At 37.1% G+C, this 22,170-nt stretch overlaps 1 protein-coding gene across 1 annotated transcript in view; it reads right to left on the reverse strand.

Annotated features, from left to right (window-relative positions):
* Positions 1–2,382: 2,382 nt before the first annotated feature.
* TDRD3 (tudor domain containing 3) overlaps positions 2,383–22,170 on the reverse strand; it is a 163,876-nt gene continuing 144,088 nt past the window's right edge. Inside the window, exon 13 of the mRNA XM_087865105.1 lies at positions 2,383–7,460. Coding sequence (XP_087721231.1) covers positions 7,344–7,460 — 117 coding nt within the window. The 3' untranslated portion in view covers positions 2,383–7,343. The remainder of the gene's footprint in view (positions 7,461–22,170) is intronic.

Below are 22,170 nucleotides of genomic sequence, written 5' to 3' on the forward strand. Positions count from 1 at the left end.
TGAGTACTCAGGAAATAGTTACTGAACAAATACATAAACAGTAATTTTCAAACTGTAATTAAAGCCATTTTTTTCTCTGAAAGGAGAAAAAAGAATTTGAGCTAAGAATATGCATATGGAAAGTCAAAGGAAAAGGAGGGTTTGACCCAAGAGGGAGAGCCGGAAGAAAGGAGAGGGAGGGTGAGTGGCGGAGAGAAGGATGGGCCACAGAACTGGGAGGAAAAGCCCAAGATGAACATGATCCTTTACTGCGATATCAAACTGTACAGCAAACCTGAAGGGCTAATTCACACGACAGAAATAGACCCACAACAAAAGCTAAACACCAAAACAGACGATAAGAGGGGGAAAGAGGGGAGAGAAAGACACTCCCCTAATGCGGGTTTCTAACCCAATTCCTTGGGGGTACTGTCTACTTTGAATCCTGACTCGAACACTTGTACTTTGTGTCCTCGAGTGAGGACCTCTCTGAAGGAGCTACCAGGGCCGCAGAATGGAGACAGAAATGCAAACCTCACAGAGTTGTGGTAAAGATTACAAAAGGTAATGAACGAAAAGTGCTCAACCCAGCGCTGGCACCGAGGAAAACCTTGCAAAGAGTAATGAAAGAGTAATGATTCTTTTATAACTATACGTGCCGTCCTCACATCCTGGCCTGCAGCTGGCCTTTAAGAACAGAAAGTCACAGTGAAGCTTAGCTTTCGGTGTATTAGCCTGGGGTATCTTGCTCTGTCAGCATCGGGCTCCTCCCCCTCAGTGCTCCAGCAGCCACCAGCAGCCAGGATGACAGGTAGGCTGGCCCACTTGCTGTCCAACTTAAACTGTTCCTGAGATCTTCAGGTCAAATCCGATATAGCTCATATTATCATTCAAAACTGTTCTCGGGGATTGTTGAGCTATCAGATAACCGCCAGCCAACGCCAGTGCCATCCACTGAGTCTGGTCTAGGTAACACTGGGTATTCCTAGGTATTACCATTCCCATCGGTTAACCAAGGAAGCGTGGAGAACCAGTACCTCCGTTGAAGCTCTTCTGCCTCCTCCCTCATGGACCTATCAGCTGTCAAATTCATGAAAACTACCATGGGGCTTCCTCCGGTTCTCAACCCAGGATACACCTTAGCTTACTTGGAGATCTTCTAAAAAATACCATGCCCAAGCCATCCGCTTCCTAGTTGATAATGAGGCACAGCAACGGTAAAGAACAAAAACCAAAAAACTCACACTGCTAGCCATGTCCTTTCACTTATTACGATGCTGTAGAAACAGTCAACTGCGGGTTAATAAAGAAAATGTATAATTCATAGGCCCTGAGCGAGAGCCTAAAGCCCTCTCCTTCAAAGCCAAGTATGACATTCTGTCAATTACTTTGGCCAGAGGATTTTGTTTTCTTCTTCCTTCCTTCCTTTTTTGCCCCCCCTCTCCTTTCTCTCTTACACTTTCTTTACAACTGTTCTCTTCTGGTTTCACAAACTGAGACTATGGGAAGATTGTCGTATTACACAAAATTTATAGTTAAGACATAGTCCTCCTCTGTAATGGACATTCTGGTCTCCCTCTCCTTTTGGCAAGAACCTTGGCTTGCAGACACAAATCTTCTCTCGAAACATGCTTCCGCCCCCACTTGTAATGTCGGGGCATTTGGGTCAGGCCTAAACTAATCCACAGACTCCCTGCTGAAGTCACTGGTTCACAGGCAGGAAAGTAGCACAGTATGAGTAAATGCAGCCTCTGGAGAAAGGCTTCTTTTCTCTTCTGAGGGCCCTTCTGGAAGTGACCCCAAGCCCATCCCTGGATTCAATAGCTCTGGGAGTTGAAGCCATCTCATGATCCCATGGGGCACTTGCTGTAGAATGTAGCCGATGCCAGAGAAAGCAGAAATGAAAGATGCAAGGAATCAGGGGCTTTCGTGACAACTCTGCGCCCCGAATTAAATCAGCTGAGACCTATTGAGCTTCTGGTAGTTCAGCGAGCCAGTACGTTCCCTTTAGTGTTTAAGCCAGTTTGAGTGGGGTTTTCTGTTATCAGCAACCAGATACATTTTGAAAGATCCGTTGCAAATTTTACAAGGAAGGGAATGCCTGGTTTTGAATTGAATTACACTTGAAAAAGCTAGCTGAGTGCTAAAAACAATATATTCAAACTTTGAACACTTTCTGCTATCATATTTAGCAGCTATTACCTTACGAAGAACTGCTATCTGGTTGCACGTTGTTTTTGCAGGAAATGTGGCAAACTGTGTCAGTCAGTTTATTCTGTAATTGTGGTGGGGGGGGGGACTCCAGTATCCTGTGATTGCTATTCGATTCTATACTGTGGGATTAACACCAGATGAACAAGAAAGATGCTATCCAGCAAATAAAACATACAGTAAAACAGTGTATGTAACAGCTCATTGGTTTTATTGATGGCAGAAGAAAAAATTCTCTTTCACTTGTAAAAGGTACTTGCTCTAGTTAACTTAGTATTTTTCCCCATTCTTAGTGTGAGCTGGATTGTTTCCTGTCTAAAATCTGCTCTTCCATTCTCCAGTAATAATATTCATCACGGCTGCAGCTTATTCTGAAGGGAAAGTAGGAAGACTATCAACAGGTCTCGACCAGGATGTTTCAGTCAATGGCTCCTTTCTTCACAAAGGCTCTATTCAAAAAGAGAGGAGGAAAGTGAGACTGGATCCTCAAATTGACTTTTCTGTACTCAAGATACACTTCTGCTGAAACATATGTAAATGTGAAGTGCTTGTATAAATATTAATAGATCTCAAGTAGAGTAAGTTGCACACTGCTGTCTAATTTATAAACATGATTTCTATAAATCAGTATATAAACAAAAAGCAAAATCAAAATAATTTTTCTTCTCGAAATTCTTAGAGTGCTTCTCTGTCATTGTGAGCCCCATTATTGCTGGCACGTCGATTTCCGGAATTTGGGCTAACTACATGGTATTTAGCAGAGGACGACCTGGAAAAGCAGCAGTGGGCCAGTGGGCCACTTCTACCCCCTCCTCCCCACCTCCACTTCCCCTCTGAACGCCTCTGCATTGGTTCCGGCCCTGCAGGTAATTTCTGTGAGTCTGTCACCCACTCCTGCCTGCTCCTCCCAGCCTGTACCCAGCCTGTACCAGCACCGCTCTAGCTGAAGCACTTTGGGTGGTGACAACTGAAAGAGCCGAGAAAGGCCGGGAGGGAAGTCTGTGTGCCAGGGTCGTATTCCGGCTGTGTGCAGGCAAGAGCGCTCGGGCAGGGAGGGCAGAGCACCCCCACTGCATACCAACAGCTCCCACGTCTCCCAAGTAAACAGCCTCCCACCCAGAAAATGAAGAGCCTGGGGACTGCTATCCTCACGTGATACCTATCCTGCTGGCACCAGGGGTTCTGCGACAGCTGTCTTTACAGCAACCATTTCCCTGATCTTCATTTCAAAAGTTCTACAAAGGGATGCTGGACCAGACTGTTTAAAAAAAAAAAAAAAAGCCAGCTGAAAATGGTGTTAAAACCTGGACTTTAGAGAGTAAAGTCATGACATTTATGTAGTAGTCGATGCTTAGCTCTCAGGTTTCTGGTTTCTGGTTGAGAGGTGAACTTGTGAGGATGGTTCTTCATCAAACATCAAGTAAGAACTCAAGTGAACACTCAAAGCGACTCAACGTTTATTAAACTACTTTCCACGTGGAGTCTTCACTGCGGTGGCCCTGGGGGGCTCCGGAGTCTCCCCACACAGGTCATTTCTGTCTTTTCACAGCAGGACGTGACACTCTAACCACTCCTCGACTGACTACTGCAAAAGCTCCTTCGCTTCTTCCCCTCCTGGTGCTGTAACCCCCCCGATATCCAACAGCAATACAGCCCAAGCTTAATTTTGATCATTTCACTCTTACACAGAAGTTCACTGCCACCAGTGCAGCTAAAGCCACACTCTTGTGTCACCACCAACACACGTTTAACATCTATTGTTGGGGTCCACATACTCGACTGTTGCCACTGAAAGCCGCTTGCTGTGAACTCTGCTTCTTTCCCCCTTTGAGCGTTCCTTGGCCTGTAGAATGTCTTCGGAGGACTCTACTCCACCATGAAAATGAAGCTCCAAATGTTTTCCTGAGGCCCGCCTCTACTAATTGGTATCCAGTTCCCAGGACTCCACTCCTGTCAGAAACCTCTTCAAATGCCCTTAGTTTTGGCCACTTTCACGGATTGAAGAACTATGTATAATTCCTCTATCCATATCTACTCATATTTCTGAGTTAAGTGGGACAATTATGACAAGTTCAGGAACTAGAAGTTTGGAGTTTGGGCCCTCTCTCCCATCATGGCTCAGCGCTGACTTGCCAGCATTTTGTCTCAGACTTGGGCCTATTTCCCCACATTGCCCCCCAACACCTCCTTCTCTCACTTAGCCTGGACTCCCAGGTATCTCCTGCTTTTGCTAGTCATTGATGTGTGCTTAGTACCAAGACCAAGTAGAATCCAATTCCCTCTCCATGTCGGGTGAAGTATACATGTGCATGCGAGGAGTTGGTGGTGGGCTAGAGGGCTTGTAAAGAAAACTTTTTAGGACAAAGAATGTGTAGACTACACACCAAAAACTTTATCAAAATATACTTATTTAACAAACACTTACGGAACAGGTACTATGTGTCATTCATCACCTAGCAAAGTACCCAAAACATAAAAAAAGTATGACTATGAAATTATGGTTTTTAAGTGAGAATAGAAAGTGCCTTAAGTGTTTCTTACTATCTTGAATAATTTTAGATAACAAAACCTGAGAAAAATTTCAGCATATATTAGAATTCACACTTAAATTTGTTGGAAGTCAAATGGCGGGCTACAATGTATATTTTCTTTTTAAATGCTTACTTTAATGGAAACCAGGAATGAGGAAACAAAAATATCTTTTCTCTCAAGAAGAAAATAACATATTGGTTGTGTGATAAGAACAAGAAGTATAATTCTTATTGTTGGTGAGCCTCCCATTCAAAAGTAGTATATCAAAAAGATAATTTTACTTCATAATCTTTTGTTTGAATTTAAATAAAAAATTAATAATTTTTTCAACCAAGAGCACATGTGTTTTGCTTATTTATTTACTTTTCTGAGTAAATTTTGTAGTGAGAGGTTTTTTAGTGATACCATCATGAGACTGTCCCCCCTTCCTCCCCCAGGCAGCAAAATTAATCTTCTTATCAATGTCAGGAATCCAGAATCTCTGTGTCACACATTTCCCGCATCAACAGTATAGTCCAAAGCAAGCATCTGGGGAAAATGGGCGTTTTAACTTAGGGAACACAGCAAACCACTACCATTGTGGTGTCTCAGTTGACGGGAAGCAGCCTGCATCGGAGTATTTGGTATCGATGAGCTACAATTACCGTGGAGCTATGGCTTCTGATTTACTTTAAGCAGTTTGTTCTTTTTCAGAGGAAATTTTCCGTGGGAGCCTAATCTAGAAAACATATGAAAGAAACTGAAAAAGGGCCGAGAGGATGAGAGTTCGAGCCTTCTGGCTGCAGCCTTTCTGACGCTCACGACCTCCTCTCTACTTCCAGCCCTGCCAGAACCTACCCACCTTCTATTCTGCAGCCTCAGGATACCGCTGAAAAGCCCTAGTTAGACCTGCAGCCGCTGTGAGGCAACCTAGAGCAATCACGGAGTTGAGAACCTTCAGCCTTATTTTAAAACCTTGGTTTAACCAACTTAGAAGCCCTCAGGAAGCTACGAGGGAATTCTCAGTTTTCATTCACCTTGGTGATTTAATTGTAAGCACACTGAACTTATGTTCGAAGCGGATGTTCAACCTCGCACAATGTAAAGTTGTGGAAGTCCTTGCATATACTTTGAGCCTGCTCTGGTCAGTGCTTGCTACAGAAAAACGCCCAAGTTGTGAGGTAGTCTTTCTGTGATAATATGGACAGTAGGTCCCATCTGTTTACTCAGTAGCTTTGTATTAAGCACAAAGAAAAGCCAGTGATAAGACAAAAAAGACGCTATTCTGGCCCGCTCAGGTAAATCAGAAGTCAGGTAGCACGAGACTTCCACTCCAGGAAGACTACTACATAAGGAGCTAAGGACGAGAACATAGAAGAAAACATTCCTTCCCTTAGGATGACAGAGCTAATTTGTAACCAGTGAAGGAGCTTTGGGAAGCTTAAAGAGATCTAAGACTCTGGGACAGTGCTGCCCAGTGCAAATACAACGTGAGGCCCACATGCAATTTTAAATTTTCCACTAGTCATATTAAAAAAAATTAACTTTAGTAACATATTTTATTTAATCCAATCTACCAGAAATATTCTCATTTCAATAAACAATACAAATTACTGACATTTTACTTTTTTTTTTTACCTAAGTCTTTAAAATCTGATATGTATTTTTCATTTATAGCACATCTCAATTCAGACTAGCTGCATTTCTAGTGCTAAAAAGCCACAGTTGGTTTGAAAAATTGAGAGGGTCACTTTGCAGGTGGAAAATACAATGTGGATAACAGCCTTAGCAAAATGAATAGCTGAAATGAGAAGTTGAGAACAATTTCTTAAAAATTCTCAATGGTCTTGTTACTGAGAAGAGACTGAGAAAAAAAGATATAGTTAAGTCTAAAATAGTCTCATGGTCTTTAGAGTGATATATAACAAAAACTGTAAGGGAAAAACTGAAAATATTCAAAAGCCTTGGCATAATGAAAAAACAGAAATGCTACCAAAGATGACAAAAGTATTTCCTTCTGATAACACATTAAAAAATAAAGTCTTTGTTGATCAAAATGAGATGCCTTAGATTGGTCCCATAATTTCCTGACTTCTTTGTTATATTTCTCATCCTTCCTATTGAAGATGATTTTCAGAGAATAACTCTCTGAGACTCTAAGATGAAAGTTTCTGGATCGATAGCATAGGGCCCCGAAATCCTATCTCTGTAAGCAATCACGTTATCTTCATCAAAGTCTTGAAGATACACTATGAAACATTTCCTCTTTCTTAAAGAGGATTGAAATTAATTAAACAATAAAAAACTCAATTATCCAAGTTGGTGATTATCTGGTCCTTTGTTTCTTTTTTTTTTCCTGCTTTCAAACTTAAAGACATTTCACTGATTGGCATCACTTCCAATAGAAGAGAGAGGGTATAGAAAAAAGGGGGTTAGAGGTAGCATTTGTGGGGAAAGGTTTGATGGAAAAGTAGCTTGTAACTATGGTATATCTTATATACTTTATAACTGAAAGGTTTGAAACATCAGTTTTTTCTATTATATTATTATGAAATATTAACAATTGGATTTACATATTCAACATAAACAGCATCTTTCTTTATATGGGAACCATCTCACAATGCCAATTTTACCTTCTCATATTAGTTCCGGGCCCGGGGAGGTTGGTAAAACTGCTGGGTGGGCCGAGTGGATCTTCTTGGCTGGCCATCGCCCCCTCTACGGAACTCAAGCGTTTGGTCATAGGTGCCTTCTTCCTCCTATTTGTAAAGAGTAGTGATTTAAACATGCTCAGAATAGCTCCAAGTTTCCTAAGTTAAATACTTTATGGTGCCGATTTTGATATGCCCTCTTAAGCTGCCCTGGGATTCACATCTGTTAACTTTTATAACAAGAGGGAAGCAAGGGGAAGGAAAAAAAAAAAAGCAGGGACATCGTTAAAACTCTTTTGGTCCTTGACAATAGAAGAATGAAATTGACAGTGGTAAGATCAGAATCAAATTTAATTCTAGAAGAGGAAACTATTTCCACATAATAGCATGATTAACTCACCAAATGACTTGACACAAGGGGGTGAAATCACAGAAAAGCAAGCATTATAATAAAAATTTTCCTGAATATCTGGGCTTCTAAATATTTCTAGGTATTTGTCATGGAAAGGGATTTTGGTAAGATATGGAAAAGGGGATGAAGAGCCAGAGAACGTTCACCAGCTGTCTGTCCTCATCTGATGAAATCTCCAACTTCGTTAAGAACCTTATATCTAGAGACAGGAAAAAATAATGGATTGGAATGAGGAGGAAATACAATTTACATACAAAGAAAGCTTCATGCAAGACATAGCAATCGCCACAGTAAGACACAAACTATTTTCTTCTCATTTTCTTTCTTACTGAGGGGATAGATCTATCAGCTCAAGGAATAGCATGGAAAATTAGGATAAGCAGATTAAACAGCAGAAAGAATACAGTTAATTATAATATTTGAAAAGAACTTAGAAGCAACAGAAATGTAGCCAAAGCCACACTGGTTTCTTACTGAGTGCTGCCACCCTGTTATTTTAGTATTTTTAAATTAATGCAGCTATGAACTATGTTCCCTTTTAAAGACAGAAAAAAAATTGGCTCTCGGTTTTGTTTATGAAAGAAATAGCATCTATTTCAAAAGTAGGGTTTAAATTCCAACTGAAATATCAGAGCACAATAATTTAAATGATTTTGGAAATGTATCCCACTTCTTCCTCCTCCTCACATTATCTCTGAATCTTCTTCCCCAAAAGATTGCTTTCCTTTGACCCTACTAATACCATAAGAAGTTTTATGAGAGACTCAGTTCTACTCTTCAAATTTTACAGATCCAAATAATGCAATTTTACCTGAGAGCAGAAAGATGCTAAGATAATTTGGTCAAATCCTATCATTTAGAAATGATAGTTAATATTTGGCACAAACATAACTCTCATTATTAGGCATCCTCCATGGTATTCTTAAGAAAGAACCATTATTTCCATTTTTATACAAAGGACACTGAAGCCCAGGAAAACTGTGACCTTGCCCTGATACTTCTAAGGCAAACATGGGTTTTGATTCAAATGCAACTGCTTAAATCTTTACATCTCAGTCTGCATGTCAAAGAAATAAACCAATAGCCAATAATTAATGATCATCCTTAAGGGGCCATCATCACCTAAATAAGAGAATGGAGAAATTTGACAATCTATCGACATCACTCAACAACTGCATTTTAGAGACAAACTTCCAGATTAGCTCTCCTTTCTCTATGCCCCTGTCATTAACAATCAATCTCAAAGTGGTTAGAAGTGTCAGATATTATGTCTATAATTTAGTAAAGCAATTAAATGCAGGAAGAAAAATTAAAAAGTGTTCGAGAAAGGAGAGAATTATTTTTTATTATTCTGGTCACTGTTCTGAATGATGATTGTCAAATATTATAGCTAAATTTGAAAAGGAGCTATTTAATTTCATGACATATGACAACATTTGAAGCTTTGCATATCAACCGAGAAGAATGAAAGTATATTTGCCCTGTAGTAGATGAAGTAATTATTTCAGGGGTTAGAATCGAATGCCTTTTTTCCTCCACACTCAGCTGCAGAACTGGCTAGAGGACACCTAAAAATCTATACTTGATCAATAACAACCACTGTTAAGGGTAGGAGACTGCATGTGCTGAGGGAGTGAGCTGGATTTATACAACATAGCGTTGCTATTTGAAAGGCTGTCTCTACTGTGTTTAAAAGATTCATAGACCCTACTAGCCAGAGCCAATTAAATGGTTTTATAAAGATGACCGACCATGAGATTTCTTTCACATTATTTGATGTCTTCACAATCTTTTTATACAAAGTAGAAGCAAAAAATAAAAATGATTCTGACAGCTTGGTTTTCAGTTACTGTCAAAGGCACAATCCTGCTTTTTTAACTTTTAAGTATTTCTCTTACAGGATAGTTGGGGGCAAAACTGGTCACCCTTGGAACTACTTCCTACAGTCCACAGCTAGTAACTGTTAGCACTGAATGAGTACCTCTTTCCATTTTATACAATGAACAGCTCAATTTAATAGAGGAGTTTATTTGGAGTCATCTTTGAATGACATTTATACCTAGTTCTTCCTTCTAACTTCTTTAGGTATCGCTCCTCTGTAACATACTTAAAACTAAAAAAAAATTTTTTTAGTGTTATAGTTCACGAACACATTTTTAAAAATCTGACAGATTCATTTTTTTGTCCCCACTGAAAAACTTTGACCTTTGATTTTATGTTTCAGTCCAAACAGTGAAATAAAGTATCTCTGTCCCATTCAAAAACAAAAAGAAAAAAATCACGTAATGGACCCTAAAAGTAGAAGTTAGAATATTTTTAAGTAATCTATTTTAGATTAATTATACTAATATTCTACTATATTAGAGTAACTTAAAATTGAAAGTCAAAGCTGGATTGGCTTTTATTTTTTGTGAAGGTTATGGATAACATCTGTGTCCACAAAAATAATGTATTATGATCAACACTAACTTTAGTTTACCAATCATTCTTGTTTAAGAAATACATTCCAAATAAATATTTATAGCTTTATCACAAAATAAACCAGGCTTGTGGTAGTCTGGAACCACAAACTATAAAACAGGAAGTTTCTGTAAAGAAGAATAATCCAAATAACCAAGAAGCGATTATTTGTTCAAGTAAGTAGTACCATAACCTGAGCTAGAACACAGGTCCTCTGATTCATAGTCCTGTCTGCCCTTCGCTCTGCTCCCAAGTAATGAGGGTAAGGAATACAGTTATAACGAATTTCAGAATTGGAAGGGGAAATCGGAGATAATCTGAGCAGATTAAATTTTTAAAAATATTCTTATTATTATTATTTTGGGTAAATGTGACACTCTTCTTTCAAATGAAATTTTATATAGAATTTCAATATAAAATAGATGGGCCCAGGTTCGAATGAGTGTACGCAAGCAGTATCCTCTTGGCTTTCCCTTTCTCAGTCCCTCAACGCTCTGTAACTCCCTAAGGGACAAAAATTAAAAGCCTCACCTACTTCAACCTCTGCCATACACTAGGAACTGGCTGCGTTGACTGACCTGAGTAACATAAGAAAGCGAGCTGATGGAAGAATAGGAACTGAAACGCAGGCCTCTGACTCTGAGTTCAGAGCCCTTTCACCTTTGCCTTCTATCACAGAGAAAATCTAAACTCTTCTTTTGACTTCTATGAACTAAGTGTCTTATTTGATAATAAAAACATACCCAGGAGGAAAAAAAAAATCTCAGGTTTCATTAACATATGAGAAAGTCATTATATATAGCCAAAATAAGTAAATTTTATAATAGGCTAATTTCTTTGTTTTTGAAACTTTGAGTAAAATAGGATACCATTTGAGAATAAAACAAAACAGGGAATTATAGCCTCCCTCCCCTTCAGAACAGATCTAAGATCATCTCTTTAATATATACCATGTCCAGGAATACTTTATTTAAACCACATATTTTATAGCAGAAAAGAAAAACACGGATTAAGGAACCCCCCAAAAAATCTGATTCAAAATCTAACTACTAAAAAACTATTCCAAACTGCATGGCTGACAGAACACAATGTTTTCGTTCCTGTATCATGCAGTATTTCAGAACTGTGAGACACGTCACTGTGGTTCTGATCTTCTTGCAGAGAAGACTACATTTTCTAGAGTTACATAAAAATTGAAACAGTTGATGATTCCAGAAGACATGAGGAAATCATCTGAATACCTAGTTCAAGGAGTCTACTCTATGTTCTGCCAACCAATGCATAGTACTATTCATCACAGTCCTTCCTCTAATATCATTAAGACCACCTACCCTTTCACACAGAGTAAACAAGCTATTTTTGGCAGCTTAGGCACTCAAGGAAATTGAACTGAACTTCAAAAGGCTGCATCCATATTTTAACTATGAGCATGTAATATGAAAAAGAGACTAGTAAATATGTTACCCTTATATCAAATTGCAAATGATAAAAGTATAGACACTCTTTCATTCAAAAACACACCTGAGTTTACTTACAACTTGGAACAGAGAAAAATGGAATGAATGTTTATTCCACTATGTGCCTGACATTTTGCATTATATCTCATTTAATCCTTCCAACAATGCTTTGAATTACTTCAGCTCACCATTCTACAGATGAAGAAATTAAGGCTCACGGTAATTTACCCAAAGTTATGTAAGTGGTCCTGCCTGAGTAAGACCCCTGGGCTGTCTGCTCCAAAGTTCTTTCCACTGCATCACATAGTGCATATTTACATATCTTGCTTCAGACGGTTTTGCTTAATTTTTAGTAATAGCTAGCTTAAGATTATTTTCAAGTAAAAGGAAGGCCTCTGCCCTGAGGCCTCTGTCCCAACATAAACATCATTTACTGGTCATAATCTTTGTTGAAATACTAAAGTCCAAAGAATTAATATATGTTTTATAAAAACATATACCTCTCTAAAACTCACTGGCTGTTTTAGCTAAAGGTTAAATAGATTCCAAAAGCTTGCCCGGAAATCAAGGCAGAGAGCATATCCTGCTCCCAAATGTGCCAATCTACTCAAAGATTTCCTTGAGAGATACTCCATGACATTGGTATTTGAGACTTCAGTCTTTTCAGTCAGATCTAAGTCTGAGTTTAGACTCTACCACTTCTAAGCATCTTACTCAACTTCTCTTGGTCTCAGTTTTCTCACACAGAAAGCAGTAATGAATTCACAGGGTTACATGGGAAACTATAGGAGGTAATACCTATAAAGGGTTTATGAAATAAGCCTTCAATGTTGTCTATTATTCTGAAATAAGTAACTCTTTGACAATACAATATACATGCCTACGTCAGTCCAACTATCTAGACCCACAGACTTTGCTAAAATTCAGAAGTTTGTTGCTAAAGTATCCTCAAATTGCTTTGGGCAGATAAGGAAAGTGGAAAAGCCACTGAAAAAAAAATGAAAGAGCCAATGCAAGGAGAAGGATTCTTGCCACCTGCTCTCCTTTTATTTCTAAGGAAATTAAAAAAAACTATCTATACACTAAAACTAATAACTTAATATTCTAAATCACTCTGTTACCACTGGTTCTGTTTTTTGGAGGAGGTCTTTTTTTTTTTTTTTTAAATTACAGATAGAAAGGGCAACTAGAACAAAAAAAAGGGAGGAAATTAGCAAAGAAGTGTTCTTGAAATCAATCAAGTTATAGACACTATTTGCATAAAATCTGAATATTTTAAGAGGAAGCCAAAAATAAGTTAACATGATCAACCTCTTCGAATATCTTGCCTTGAAATTTTGGTAAATGCTATAAAAAGGAACCAGTTAGAAAGACTACTTAAAGAGTGGAAGTACAGCAATGATGATTAATAATAGAAAATGCCTATCTATGTTGCTATGTTTTCAGGTCAATGAGTACAAGCAACTGCTTTCTCAAACATGCTAACTGAACAAATATGTTTTAGAATATTTTATGGTTAAGACATTTGAGCACTAATCACAAATGGTTAATCACTTCACTCTCATAATTTATATCACTTTTACATCTTAAATGTGAAGGCTAATATAACATAATTTAAGATAGGTTAACCCAATCTTTCTCTGAAAGTAATAATTACTGAACCATCATGCCAGACTACTTCTTACTCTAAAAGTCAGCCCAATGCACATTATGTAACTGACCACTTGAGACAGTTATGGTATACTACAGTGACCTTTAATATAGATGTAAGAAACAGAGATAGAAAAAAAACTCCATGTCAAATTGATGAAATATAGGCCAGATCTTTGCCATTAAAAAGTACAGAGGGTTGGAATGCGGATGGGACACGTGACTTGACACGTTTTATATAACTATCAGAAAAAATTGCCATGCCTAATAGCAGAAATAAAATCACTGCTGATGTTTTCACCCACTTAGTGAAAGTAAAGGAACATAAGACTAAAAGGAAAAAGAGTTAAACATTTAAATCTTAAAGCAGATAGCACCCAGTATGACAAACATCATTTCTGCATTTAAATTCCATTCACACCTAAAAATCCATACTAACAAAGTCTGCATAAAGAACTAAAAATATTTCTCTTTAGTGAAACATAATGATAACAGATGTTTAGAAACCCTTACCAATTAACAGGATAGTTAGCAAAGCCACAGTTTTAGAAAAATGTGAAGTAACCCAGGAGTCAGTGATCTGATGTTTGTGGTTCAAGATCTACCCACCACCTTCAGAGAGCTCTGGTGAGAGAACTCAGGCTTCCTCAGGCAGCCAACTCCACTGCTCTGTGTCCTGTGCGACAAAGGACAGACCTGCATTTCCACCTACATTTTCTCACTGAGCCTGTTTCCTTTGCCATATGAAAGACCTCAAGCTATTTTAAAGCAAGTATTAGTCTTCTATTTTCTAGACGCAAAAGACTCAACTCTTGGAATCACCTATCAAATATCATTATTTCCAGAATCTTCCATCATCTTGACCATCTTTTCATTTGTGCATTTTAATATTTACTTTTCTATTTACTTTTCAGAATAATATTCCAGGTAGGATCTGCTTGGAACATATAGGTCTATGTCATTCTGTTTTTGAAAACAATTAATTTCCCAATCTAAATCTAAACCTTAAATTTAACCACAGTTGAATTCCACATACTAAAGAAAGATATTATTTTTGGCACAGTATTATCATTGGTGTATTCTGAATAACTATAATACTAAGTCAGCTCTTCTGACAAGTTATTTTGATTTATTTATTTATTCTCTTGCATAATGAAAATTAGAGGACTACCATCTAAAAGGGCAACACCTAAATAGATGGCTAAAATGTCGTTTAATCTTGAAACTAGATTCCAGGGAAATTTAGAAGATGAAAAGAGTGTCTCAGTTTGAGATTAAACTCTCTTAGCAACAGAATAGTAGCTTAAAAGAATAGGTTGATTTTTTCCTGCCCCATGTAAAATGCTGTCTAGCCTCTTGAGAAATATGAGCTGATACTTCTACCCACATACATCTTCATTTTTTTATTTAAAATTCTCTAAACTGATGAGAATTAAGATTGAGTGAACTAAATGTTTGAAAGATACCTTAATTAAAATTGTATATCACATATTGAGCACAAACTTACTGCAATGCTGAATATTTTTATTTACGCTACTCCAAAAAACCTCAAATAGTTCGGTATCATTTATCTTCATTTACATGTAAAATGTAGGATCACGTGCTATGGTGTCAATGAGTCTGAAACTTGAATATCAGCTCTGCAATTTACTAGCTCAATGATTTTAGGCAACATACTTCATGACTCTGAAGCTATATTTGTAGTTTTCCTTGTGTGTAAAATGGGAATACTAGTCATTATTTCAGAGGGTTCCTGCAGATATTAAATCAATTAATGCAGGTCAAGAGTTATACAAGGTGCCTGGTGTGTAAGTGTTCCAATTAAAATCAGGTTCTAAAGAGAAGGACTCTAATCTTCACATTCTCAACCATTTAGTCCCCTTTACCTCAATATGTTAGTAGAGAAATAACATATCACCTTGCTGTTACCGAAATAGAAATTACTCTCAATATGCTTAAATTTATGGATTTCTTTTCCTCATGTTGAGATTTCAAAATGTTCAGTATATGAGGAGTTAGCTTTTTCTAAAAAAAAAAAAAATCATTCTCTTTCCAAGTTTAGGAGACCTTCTCAATCATTTTTGACGGTTAGATGGTTGAAGAAAACGAAAGGTATCACAAAGATTTTCTCCAAGAATAATAAGGGTGAGGAACTTACCTCTGTCAACTTAGGTAAAGGAAAATTATACGTATATATCACCTGATTTAATTAAGGCTATTAAACATATTATATTTTCCGTAACAATTTCTAGGTTTACTAAAATTCAAGAACCCTGTTTCAGATGTTCAACACAGGCTACGCGAACTGGTAATATACTCTTGAGAGTAATTTCCTCATCATCTTATACAAAGGGAGAACATAATAAATGTTTGTTCCTGTTAAATATGTGTTTTGTTCTGCTTGTTCATGAATGAAACTATTTCTCCTTGTCCATAGAGCCACAGTGGAACAATGACAGCAGGGACGAGTTAGGAGGTATTACAGAATCAAGAGATTTTCTTAGGTTTTTCACACTTAATATGTACTTTTCTGAAAAGTATTAAAGTAAAACAATCAACTTTTTTTAAATTCTAAATTCATCTGAAAGATTATTTAAAGTTTAACGACTTTATGCAACTTAAAACTCCTTCCCTCTTCTCTTCCCCACCCCACCACACACACAATGTAAGCTGCTTATTAAAATAAAAAGTAAGGCAAGTAGATCCTCTGGACTAGAAGAAAAGGACAGTAGACAATCAGTGATGATGCCATTATTGTACAGGAATTTCTAAAACTGAGGATTACTAATTAAGGATTAATGAAAAATCAGTAAGACTAGGAAAGTTTATGGTATTCTGAACAGTTTATAAACTCTGAAAGTTATAAAGTGTATGATGATAGTCAAATTCCACTTTCATGATCTATGAATAAGGACATGACAGTCTTTTAAAAGCTGAATTGAAATGAGGAGAAAAGCCTGCCCAGGGTTAAACACTAATTTATGCAATCCCCGGTTTTGACAAGAATCCTGTCAATGTCAAGCAGCAGGTACACTGACAGCAGGATGGGCTGAACAGCTTTGTGTCAGAGCTAGGACGGAAGTCACCAATTTATGAAGGCTGTTACAAACATAGGACTTCAAAAGTGTGAAGAAAAATGGTTTTGCATAAAGAAAATGATGGAAATTTTTACAACTTTGCAGGCAATACTATTAGCTTAAAGGAACACAGTTCTTTCATTTTGTGGGAAAAACTAGTGTACTTTAAAAAGATTTATGGATTTTTATTTTAGGCCTGCATTTTAAGAGTCCTAATATAGAAGTTCATTATACTAGTAACATTGTAATAGAAAAGAAAAATTTAAAAAGAAATATGAAAGAAAAAGGAATTAATTTGAAGAAAAAGATGGTGCAAAAAGCAGTTTGGGTTTCCTTCCAAGAGAGAGAATGTGAGGTGGATACCCGACTGTTGATCAGAAAGTTCCAGTCAGCAGCTGCTGATGTTGCAGTCCAGGGTCAGCAAACATCACTCTGAAAAGATGGACAATAAAGGAAGCTGCTCTTTCCAAAGCCTTGAAAGAAAACTGAAGAAGTGGAACCAACAGTAATTAAGAATCTATGTGCCAGGCATTTCAATTTTTCAATGACTGAATAAAACATTTATTGAGCAGCTACCATGATCTTTTCAACAACTCTCAAATTGCATATTTTTATCACTATTTTTCAGAGGAAAAAACAAAAGTAAGGTTGAAAAAGGATTATATATCTTGCTCAGGTTATGTTGCTGTTTCCGCACATCCCAATGGACGCAGAGGCTGACGGAGAGAATTAGATTGAACTTGTGAAACTTTTAGAGGTTTATAGAAATAGACCAAAATCAAGTGTTCCACCTCACTTGCATTTTAAACACATCATGAAATTTATAAGTAGGTATAATAACATTTAGGTGCTACCATTCTTACTGTAAAACAAATTATCCACAATGCTAGCTACTCTGAAGGGCTCAACTGAGGGAACAAACAGCCCTGAGATGGCTACATTCTCCATAAACAGCTACTACACTTTAAATGAATTAATGTAAGTAAAGAGCTTAGAATAACATCTGCTGCAAAATTAAGTGTTCAATAGAGGGCGCTATTATTACTACTTCACAAATGTAAAGTTCTATTCTTTATAATGTCACGTAAAACATAAACAGTTTTTCTTTCACTGGTTTGAGTCAAGCGATTTGACTATATTATCCCAGTGAATGAGAGAGGCTGAAAACCTAACACACAATGCAAATGAGCCTTTAGGTAGCACTTTACATTTCCAAACTGATTGTTAAATTTTTGGTGTTAATAACCAATGTGATTTAAGAGAGGCTAAGAAATCTGGTCAATTAGCAACATGTTCACTTTTCTTCCAATGAAGAAAGGAACCCAGAGGCAATCTTCTTTACTGGGGAAAATCTTACCAGCTTACCAAATACAATAACTGTCTTTATAAAATTCATCCAAGTGAATGTTCCCCATCTTGATATCTACAGACAAGGAGAATTAACTCCCCAGAGAACACGACTACTGAGAAGGAAAGTATAATAAAGCAGTAAAATGTACCAATACAAACGTTTACATGTTCCAAGATATTTATACTCAGAGGCTTAGGTTAACACAAATAATTCTGTTGTATATTTGTCAATGTCCTAAGTTTACCAAAGAACTTAGGACTACAGTACATTTTAAACAAGGGATGTTCTTTAATTTCATAATTTGATAAACCTCATAGTAGTAATATGCTTCTCTGTTTGAGTGTTATCATATTCAGCAGCATAAACTTTGAGAGAGACTATTTTTCTAAGTTCTCTCTGGTCTCAGTGAGAGACTATATATTGTTTAGGCTCTTTTTAGAAACCTTCTCAATATTGTGGAGTGGTATGTCCATGGTGGGCTATTCCCTTCAATGCCAGAACAAGAGCATTCCATGGTAGTTGGTAAATAAACTGTATGATGGTGAAGAGCATATGTTCTTAAGAGGATTACCTAGTTTCTTATTTAGATTTTGTTTTATACTTCCATAGCTAGTAGGGGACAATTCTTTATAAGTGTCATGCAAAAAGTATGAAGAGCATTAAAAAAAATTTCCTCATTTAAAACTGTGTTGGTGTTGGGAAAATTTCTCTCCATGAATAGGTCATGAATATATGCATAGGTCAACAGATAGATGAGGTCTCATGAGATTAAAGGCTTTTTTCTTTAATTTCCTACCTTATTTTGTTCTCTAAATGAACAATTTAGTAACTATCACAGTTTTTATTTTATTTATTTATTTATTTATTTATTTTTTAAAGATTTTATTTATTTATTCGACAGAGATAGAGACAGCCAGCGAGAGAGGGAACACAAGCAGGGGGAGTGGGAGAGGAAGAAGCAGGCTCACAGCGGAAGAGCCTGACATGGGGCTCGATCCCGAAACGCCGGGATCACGCCCTGAGCCGAAGGCAACTATCACAGTTTTTAAACACTAGTATCTTTCATGTGCTTCCATGTGTGTACACACACACACACACACACACACACACACACACACACAGAGTCTTAGAATGTTCAAGTACCTAATTAACATTTTTATCTATTTAATACATCACTACCTGGCATGAAGATGAGTTCAAGAAGCCCCAAAGCTTCGTTAATGGTGCTAGGATTATATTAATATTAATGGTTTAGGCATAAATGCCCACCTTCACAGAGGATTTTCCAATACTGAATTTTGCTGAAGTCATAGGGCAATAATATAGTCATTATATTTATACAGACTTCCAAATATCAGGTTCCTAGTGAGAACCTCTACCAAAAACTGGGGTTAACTATTAGCTTCTGCTTAATAAACATGGAAAGTTCTTATCTGTATATCCACTTAACCTCTTCTAGTAGCTACTAAAAGACTAGAAACAGGGTGAACTGTCACAGTATGCTTTTTTACACATGATTTTTTTTTACTAAGGGTTGAAAACTTTTGCTGTGAAAATACATTCTTGGTTAACTTCCTCTGCCATGTTCCTGGGCAGTTTGTAAATCTTTATTTTGCTCTTCAAAATTCCTCTCCTGTTCTTGACCTCATTGCTTTCAACTGATGACCTGCTTTTACTTCACAGAGAAGAGAGTTCATTAGAATTATTCAGCTTCCTTCCCTGAAACCCAACAATTTAACCTCACCACACCAATATTTACTTCTCTCTCCTCCTCTCCCTAGTGTTCCTCAAATCCCCAAAGTCACATGTGATTGTGCCCCACTTTCTTATCATAGCCTGGGTTTTTAAAAATCTTCACTCCTATTTTTACAACCTCTCCTTCTCTATTTGCTTCACTGTGTCTTTGATGTAAACAGACTTGGGTTTTTACCCTAAGTTCTTTTACTCTTTATTTTCATCCTCTATGCTTTTTATCTTCACAACCAAGATCTTCAAAATAGCCTACATTTCATTTTCTTATTTCCCACTCATTCTCAAGAAACCGTAAGTTGTGATACACATGCAACATTCCGCGGGAAATGCATTCTAGTTACCAGTCACCTACAGATAGCCAAATCCAACGGGTACTTTCCAGTTCTTATCTTTTTTGTTGTTTCCAGCATTATATATTGTGGATTCAGCACCCATTCCTGCTGTGCTCCCTGGCTACACCTTCTCAGTGCCCCTCCCCACCCCTTAACTTTGAAAATTCCCCAGAAGTCTGACTCCAGTTCTTGTCTTTCTCTTTTCGCAAATTTTCTCTAGGCAATCTCACCCATACTCTTTATTTTTGCCTAAATTCTGATGACTCCAAGGTCCTCACCTCTTGCCTTAACTATTGTAATAATTGGTCTCCATGCTCTCTGCTTTCACTGAAACCCATTTTCTATACCAGAGCAATAATCTCTCTCACTTTAAGATTTTATTTATTTGAGAGAGAGAGAAACAGTAAGCACAAAAGCAGGGGGTGGGAGGGAGCAAAGGGTCAGGGAGAAGCAGACTCCCCGCTGAGCAGGGGGACCTAATGCGATACAGGGCTCTATCCCAGAACTTTGAGATGATGACCTGAGCTGAAGGCAGATGCCTAACTGACTGAGCCACCCAGGTGCCCCAGGGCAATAATCTATTAAAGCAAGTATCATATTATGACACTCTCCTGCCTAAAATCTTTCAGTAGTCCCTATTCTGAGGGATAAAATTCAAACTTACCATAACCCACCTTACTCTTCATCCTTTGACCCTGCTGCCGGTTCAGCTTCATCTACTGACATTTACTACACCCACCCATACTCTTGCCAATATACCTCGCTCTACCATGCCCTCTAGAATTTCCCAGACTTCTCTCTTTTCTGACATTTTTTTTCCCAAGCTAAGTCCTAACTGACCTTCAACACTTTCAAGACTCACATTAAACTTCAGTCATCCAGATTTAACAAATATTTATTGAGGGCGCTTTATTTTCCAAGTACTGTTCTGAATGCTTAAGTATTAGCTGAAACAAAGTCCCTGTTCTCACACTGATTTCACTTAGGGGTTGGAAGCAGGAGAAAGATATGCAGGAAATAAAGCAGGGCAAAAGGGCTAGAGAATTTGTGTGATGGAACACTGCTGTTTTATAATCGGATAGTCTGGGAAGGCCTTGATTCCTCCATGAGCCAGTTCCTAAATGAGTTAAGTACTTGGTGCTCTGCTCATGATAGACAGATGCTGGCTTACTTGCTGGGCTCCTCTGCTGCTCATCTATGCATTTCCATTGTCTGGCACATAATCATTCTAAGGATATGTGCCCGGCACTGTTCTGGGTGGAAAGGTAAAGCCACATAATAAGTGCTCAAAAAAAAAAAAAAGGATTTTTGGAATAGACTGATACATATTTTCAATGATAACAGGAAAACCTCAAATATAAAAATTTCACTTTATACTTAATATTTTAATAATATATCAATACTAAAGCAGGGACAAAGAGTCAAACAAAATATTATAACTACTACATAGTAACATATTCCTGAAATTATGTATGGTAGGAAAGTACAAATTAAAGAAATATTTCATAGGAGAAATGTATTTTGCGCTGTATTTGAAAGCACTTAGAAGAGACTAAATTTTGAAGGTGTGTAAGCATTTTGGGAACAGTATAATTAAGGGAGAATTTTGCAAGGAATTGGGAAACAGGTTGTGTGGATAGAGTGAAAGTAGGTGATAAGAGTGTATAGGTAACTCTATTCGTTTAGTTGTGGGAGTATTTCATTTACTAATGATAGAAAGGAACAAGTTTAAGGCTGATGGTATTTTATCATGAAAAACCATAATCATGTTGCTGTTAACCTCACTCAAGGCAAAGGCAAAATTAAAAGTTGAAAGGTGATGTTTTGTTTACTCTTATGTATTTCCTCCTATATTTTCAGATCCTTTTGGCAAATTTTGAGATTTTTTAAAAACTAAAATTCCCTAATTATGATCAACTTTCTTCTTGTTAATTTTATTTTGCTTGCTTTTACTTTTTCAAATAAAAAATGTAATATACAATTACAGAAAGTTTATAAAATTGAAAAAAATGTATGTATACACACACTTAGAATAGATATAATTCTACTACACTAAACCACTTTACCTTGAGTATATTCTCATTCAAATCTATACATTGCTATTATTTACTCATCATAAATATTTCCATTGATATTTCAGCCTTCATCAAGATCTTTCATCTGAGCTGTAAAATATTTCATCCAACAGATGGAAGATCACTTATTTTACCATTCTCTTATTGTTAGGCATTTAGGTAACTTCTAGTTTTTACTATTGTAATGCTGCAATGGTCATCTCTCAGCAATTAGCTTATTTCTTTTGTTCTTTCCCTAGGAGAGATTAACAA

This window comes from Ursus americanus, chromosome 10 (assembly GCF_024610735.1).
Source record: "Ursus americanus isolate L20-20 chromosome 10, mUrsAme1.1.p, whole genome shotgun sequence".
NCBI classification, from domain to species: domain Eukaryota; kingdom Metazoa; phylum Chordata; class Mammalia; order Carnivora; family Ursidae; genus Ursus; species Ursus americanus.